The following is a 7,141-nucleotide window of genomic DNA, read 5'->3' as shown; positions in this document are numbered from 1 at the left end:
ATATATATATACGTAAATTTAAATAAATAATTGATAATTGGTTGGCTCTTAATAAAATTAGAGGTTATGAAAATCATCACTCTCGTTTAAAAAAAAATCCTGACTCTAGGGACTTTTTTTTAACTCTTCTACGGAGCTCTATGCTTCCGTGAAACACCATTTGGGAACCGCTGTTCTAGAGAAATAGATTTTCCAAAATATCTATAGCCCTGATCTTTAAAACATGATTGAAAAGTTTCATAAAACAAAGCAGATGTTTCAGATGATATTAAGAAGGCAGTTTGCCGAAATCAAGTCAAAATCGGCAGCTATTTTGAAAATTGTTGCTCGAGTACCAATTTGGATAATTAAAGCTGCTGCCCTAATTAGATAATTAGGGCTAATTATAAAATGTTTGATTTCTACTACTTTACTCAATTTCCACATTTAAAAAATTTAAGAACATGTGATGTTGTTATATTATCAAGACGATTTTATTATTTATATCTATCTATCTATATATCGATATATATATATATATATATGTGTGTGCGTGTTTGCCTCTTACATTAGATATTCCTTTTCAACTCTCTACAGATTAAAATTTTATTTTTTTGCTCTTGTTTTTGTTTATTATACACGATTATTTTTATAAAATGAATAAAACTTCTATTTGATTTGTAGTTATAAATCTGAGTTTCCCTCTTCCTTTCAATAAAAATTATTTAATAAAGATAGGATATCTATGTATCAAAATTAAAGTTTTAAACCAATTCAAATTTTTTTTATTTTAGGTTTCAGCTCTATTATTCGTAAAAAGTGCTTCCTAAAAAGGATTCTTAAAAGAGATAAATAGTTCATGCCACCAATATATATGCAATTTGCTCGACCAAGAAATACATTTAATAACATGCAAAATGGTGAGGAATTAAAAATATAAAATAAATCATACGTTACTTTACAAAATGTAGTTAAGGACATATAAACGTAAAAACGGTAAAACATCCATGCAGTTTATAGAATGAAAATTAAAAATAAATAAAAAATAAAAAATGATCAAAAATATTTATAAGCTCAATTTAGAGTATTTAAAAGAAAATGGTAAACTCAGAGTCTAAATCTTTTCATAATTTTTTTTTACCACACAGGGGCTCTGAACTCTTTTGTTAGAGAGTGCTGCCATTTTATTACTTAAAGAATCAGTTTTTTACATGCTCTAACAATAGAGTAGAAACTTTTTATAATATTTTCTGAGGCTTATTTTACACTGATGAAAAAAATCTCAAAATGTTTCTGAATATACGGTGGATGTAGCTTTCAAAAACATTTCCTATTATTTCGGAAACCTCTTGATGTAACAGGCAATATTAACCGTCATCTATCAAAAGAAACATCAAGATAGGATTAAGTTAATATGTCTTATATACTAACGAATTGGGATTTAATCGTTATAGTGGTAGCTACGCTACACTCTGATACTGAATCCGGGTCATTGCTATTCAGTTTCCTACTATCGAAAATAAAAGAAATGTTTCTCAATTGATCAGCAACAAGACATTAAAGTTTTCTTATATTTTCGGAAAAATTTTTGTTGAGTCAAAATTAATTTCTGAATATTTTTTACAGAGTACAAATTATTGTAATAAAGAGTGTATAACCTATTTTTTTAAACGTTTAATCGAAAGAATTTACTGCATTTGCTTAATGAATTAGAATAAAATTAAAGACTATGAAGGATTAATGGACTGAGTCTGAAGTTCGTAGAGATATTGAAAAAATAATGACTGTGCAAGGAACTATCAGTTGTAATCACCTATTTAGCACTCGTGACAACATTTGTCCTAAAATATTCAATAAATATAATAATTCTAGTATTTTTGTTCATATACAAGCAGTTTCAAAGCGTAATGTTTACTTGTTTGAAAATTATATAGTTCTATTTAAATCACTTTATATACTGATAGAATTTTTATTCTAAAATTATGGTGAAATAACCTGAAGCAATCGGTCCATCTGATTTAGCGTTAAGTTTACAGTAAAAAAACTTTTTTTTTTTACCTTTACGGTATTGAAAACGCTTACAACTAGCATGGTTATATAACCATACAAAACTGTACGGTTTTTTAACCATTTACAGCCAGCATAGGCTTCAAAACTGAAAAAAGAAATTTAACTAAATATAGGAGCTTTGCTTTTCAGTAGGTTTTGTCATCGGTGTGATTCGAACCCCAGCTCTTTCGGTCATGAGACTGACAGAATTGCCCTCTTGGCTTTAATATGTACCCAGCTGCCAATAAGTGGCTTCATTTCATTGACTTAGTTGGTGCGATAAAATTCTAGTTGGTTATCCATAGTAGGTGAAAGCTGTTATGATTTATGATTTTTTAACTGTTTTGCTTGAATATGGTAAAATAACAATTAAATAAATTGGTATTTGACCATTTTTTTGAAGAAATTTCTAACTATGCAGAAGTAAGTACATTAAAGTGTTTTGGTTTAATTTTATAAAAAGAGTTTCATAAATTTTTGCGTAATTTTTGAACAAGTAGTTTCATTAAAAAAATAAAATATATCAGAAATGAAAAAGGGAACAGGTAGAAAAGGTTGACACACAGAAAAACACCGATGTTCAAACGAACCGTACAATGGACGTGGACCTCTATGTGCTTGTCTTGAATCTGCGATTTGTGTGGAGTGACTACAAATGCTCTACATGTGTAGTTTCCGGCATCTGATGTCTTTAGATTTCTAACAAACAGTCCATCTTCAGTAATAGTGCGTCGAGGACCTAAAAAATAATAATATAGAAGGTTTGGGAATGCAAATTTAAAAATCTCAAACAGACGTATACTTAAAATTTGATTTCTCAGGAACTAGTCAACAAATTTCGATCAAATTTTGTATTTTGCCATGTAAAATTACCTACTTTAAAATTATGCAAAACATTTTGTACTTTATAATTCAAAATTTTCTCGACTCTAATGAAATAAGAGAATAAAAAAATATTTATTAATTTTATTTTTTTTCACGGTATTATCCTTGGACGAACAAATTTTACAATTGTCAACAAAAATTTTTCAGTTAGCTTAAAAAGTTCTCGAGATGTGGCGAAATATGAAAAAAAAAGTCAATTAACATTGAGGGGTTCAAACTTTGAATCGCTCTCTTGACCAAACTATGGAGACCATATTTCCCAGATCTCGGCTACCCCCTATATTTTTAGGGTCAGAAATCTGAATTCCTTGAACAAAATATATGTTTATTTAAAGAAAGTACGTTTTTGTGTCTAATTTCATAACTCAAAACATCGTCTGCTCTAATTAATTAGTTCACTATCGTCTCCTCTATGCAGATTCTAGGTAATGTTTTTTCCTACACTAAATCTATAAGCACAAAATTTCCAAATAAAATTCTAACGATAACGAAATCGCACAACATATTTCAAAACATACTCCTCGAATCACTTTTGTTTTCTCATTAGAATTCGAAAATGTTAACTTTTATTTAAATGTAATTAAAAAAATTTATTTATATTTTAAAGGCACCTTGAAATCATTGAAAAAACATTTCGAACAGTTTTTGATGTCACTANTTCTCACGAAAACTGTCATTTTTAAGTTCATAAAATCCCAAAAAAGTAAAGTGAATAAAAAGCTCTGAAACTTTTTATATATATTAATAGAAATATGTAATGGAATTATAAAGAAAGTATGTATCCTATAAATTATACTTAATAATTAAATTAATTAATTTTTTAAATTATTAATTTATAATTAATCAATTTACGATAATTAATCATTAATTAATTAATTTAATAAATAAGTTAATTAATTTAATAAATTAATTTATTAATTTATAAATTAATTTTTTTAAGATTAATTAATAAATAAATTAATTAATTTCACTATTTAAAAAGTGAGGGAATGACACTAATAGTGAGGGAATGATATTTTATTTTAATACATGTTTTAATCTAAGTTACATCTACCTGAAGTTTGAAAATAATATCATACTAAGTATATCTAATATTTATTATAATTTAGTTTTATATATTTAATAGTTTTTACAGGTTTGGGAAATAAAATTGGCCGGCACGATTAAACAAAAAATTTTTTTATAATATACTCATTTTGAATCATTCCCTTACTTTATACACTAGTGAGGGAATGACAAATTTATTAAAATTTAAAAATAACAGTTAGGCCTAATTAATTTCTGAAGTCAATCACATACAATTATATTCATACAAGAAAGCAACATATAATTATCCACTTTCTCGATGAAGTTGTATTTTATTTTACTCTAAAAAATGACATGAGGGAATGACAACTGTAATAATTTTTATATTTATTATAAAGACACCATTGTTTGCGTCTTTTAGCACAAATCGAGTAAATATTACTTTTATAACATGTTATTTACACAAATATAAATATTTAATTTCCAATAAAATATGTTAAGCTTACTTCAAATGTCTCAGATTCAAAAGAGGAGAAATCTGACAAATCTAGATTTTGAACTCATTTTTTTAAATTAATTTGGTACATTTTTATTTGTTAAAAGATTTAGTGAATTTCGTCCCAATTATCATTTTGAATTGTATAAAATTGGCTTCCACAGTTTTGGTTAATATCCGTTCGTTCACATTCACTATAATTAAATTTCTAGTTCCATAAAGGTGTCCCGACATGGGATTCTATTTTCCCCCCTTCCCATGCTAACCTTCATAAATAATACAAATAATAATTCCTTACATAATTATTCACTGATTAATATTTTGGAATACAGTTTGTTTTATTTTTTAACATAGGGATTAACATAGTAATTATGCGGATTAACTATACAGATTAGCTAAACAGAGTAACACGAGGGACGAAGTATATTGACTCTGACTCCAAGTTAATCGTAAATAATTTTATGAATTTTGCCATATCTAAACCCAACTTTATCAAGTCATGATCTCATCTGAAACAACAAGAAAAACAGCTTATGCTTTTTTTTTAATTTTAAAGAAGTAATTCTTCAATAAGTAATTCTTCAATAAGCAAAGAACAAGATATTACATCTAGATAATGGAATGAATTTGGAACCAAAATTTTGAAAGAAATGTTCTTTACCTACATATTTCAGTCTAATATTATTGTTGAAATCATTTTTTTCGTTCCAAATTAAAAAAAAAATTTAAATAAAAGGGTTTTTTTATATACTTTTTTTCTTAAACTAAGAGTTATCTGAGCATTTTTAAAAAAGTTCCGCCACAAGTTCTAACTTTCTGAAATGAGTTATAATATTTTTTGTATTATTAATATAGGTAAATTTCGAAAAGATAATTTTTAAGTTAATAATACTGAAATCAATATTCTAATTTTGTATAGTGTACTTACTTTGATTATTGATAATGTACACGTTCCAAAAACTAATCATGAGGAATATCAAGCTTCAGGACAAAAACAAAAGATGATCGAAAGAAGGGAAGAGTAATAAAAAAAAAACTAGGCCGATATCTGATAGAGTAGAAACAGCAATACTATATAGGCTATCATACTAGAATAATTACTTTTGGGAATCGAAAGGGCATTCTCTGACGGAAATAGATTAGCTGAACGAAAAGAGCATATTCACGTTTCAAATAAAGAAAGTCTGAACATATGCAGCCTTTACATCTTTTACGGTGTAGCAAATAATATAGTAAATAGAGCTTACTTCTATATAAATCCTAACTTCTGTTGGGAGTTGTTTACTTGGATACTTATTTTGTTTTCTGTGTAGAAGGGCTTGTAAATTAATTTTTTAGACATATTATAACACCATCCGTGTTCTTTTTTTATACTACCTTCATCTGGGGGATAAGCTTTTCTTTTTCTTCCAACTATATCTATCTATCAATCTCATTGCATTTCCAATGTGTCAAAATATCAAAATGCTACTATTAAAGACACAAAAACTGTATGTTAATAAACTAAACTAAACTAAACTCAGCTGCGTGACAGCCCTAGAGGGCCAAGGCCTACTGTGCCCATCTCAGTTTTCTTGACCTTGGGCTCTGGGGTGCAGAAGCAGATGTTCCGGTCAGGTGGTCAGCGGAACGCGGAACTCCCCAGGGCTAAAGGGAACTCCCTGTGTTTAGTTCCCAAGCATGCTTGGTACTCATTTATCGACCCACTGAAGGGATGAAAGGCTGAGTCAACCCTGCCCGGCCCGAGGATCGAACCAGGGACCTGTGGCACGGCAGCGGCCCCCTGGCTTCAAAAATTGCATAACAATTATTAAAATCATACCGTAGAACAAAAAGACGAAGTAAGTGGCAAACGCGTTTTCTTTTAGTTAACCGACATCAAGCGATCGTTAGAGTAATGATAATGTAGTTCGGAAATTTTGTTTATAACAAACTGAATATTAATATTTTAATACTAATGCAAAAATTTTTTTGAGAAAGATACATTCTTCTACTGTTTGAGAAAGAGCAAAATGGTGAGCATACCTATTCTGTTATCAATGCAAAAAAAGAGGAAAATGAACATCATTTAACCTTCTTGTTTATAATGCTTTGCGAGAGCTGTCACCGTCTAAGTAGTTTTCATCCTAGTAAAGTAGCAGATTTTCCGCAATTTTTAATAATCGGCACATTTCAGAGAAATTAATACTTTGCTGCCCACACGTTCACAACGTATGAGCTACAATGAATGGGCTCCTTATTTCTCTTTTTCATGGCTTACTATTAATTCTGTGCACTACATTAGAAAGCTATTGTGCCCCATTTAATTTTTATTTTTAATCTTGCAACTTCTTTCATTTTTCGATCTTCTTCTTGATTGGTGACGTATACCAGAACTAGTAACTAGAAAGCAAATCTATTTTAGCCCAAATGCGAGGGACAGAGTTGTACCCCTAAACCTGGTGTTATCTCTGTCTCCGTTATAGGAATATATATTATGTTTTCATAAAGCTACTGTTCTTCATTTAATTTTTTATCTTGTTACTTATCCTTTCATTTTCTTATCTTCTTATTGAATAGTAAAGTGTGACAGAACTAGTAACTGGAAAGCAGATTTAATTTCGCGAAAATAAGAGGGGCCCAGTTTTGCCCCATAGCCCGGTTTCATCCTAGTCTTCCCTATATGAATAGATATTATGCTTTCTGAAAGCTGTTGTGCTTCATTTA

General features: G+C 28.9%; 1 protein-coding gene across 1 annotated transcript in view; it reads right to left on the bottom strand.

The window, feature by feature from the left end:
- The window catches only part of LOC107455655 (neural cell adhesion molecule 1-like), a 98,286-nt gene that overhangs the window by 16,895 nt on the left and 74,250 nt on the right, over positions 1 to 7,141 (bottom strand). Inside the window, exon 4 of the mRNA XM_071183530.1 lies at positions 2,624 to 2,852. Within this exon, the coding sequence (XP_071039631.1) occupies positions 2,624 to 2,852 (229 nt within the window). The remainder of the gene's footprint in view (positions 1 to 2,623; positions 2,853 to 7,141) is intronic.

The sequence above is a fragment of the Parasteatoda tepidariorum genome, chromosome 7 (genome assembly GCF_043381705.1).
Source record: "Parasteatoda tepidariorum isolate YZ-2023 chromosome 7, CAS_Ptep_4.0, whole genome shotgun sequence".
Taxonomy (NCBI): domain Eukaryota; kingdom Metazoa; phylum Arthropoda; class Arachnida; order Araneae; family Theridiidae; genus Parasteatoda; species Parasteatoda tepidariorum.
This window is presented reverse-complemented; position numbering and strand designations above follow the sequence as displayed.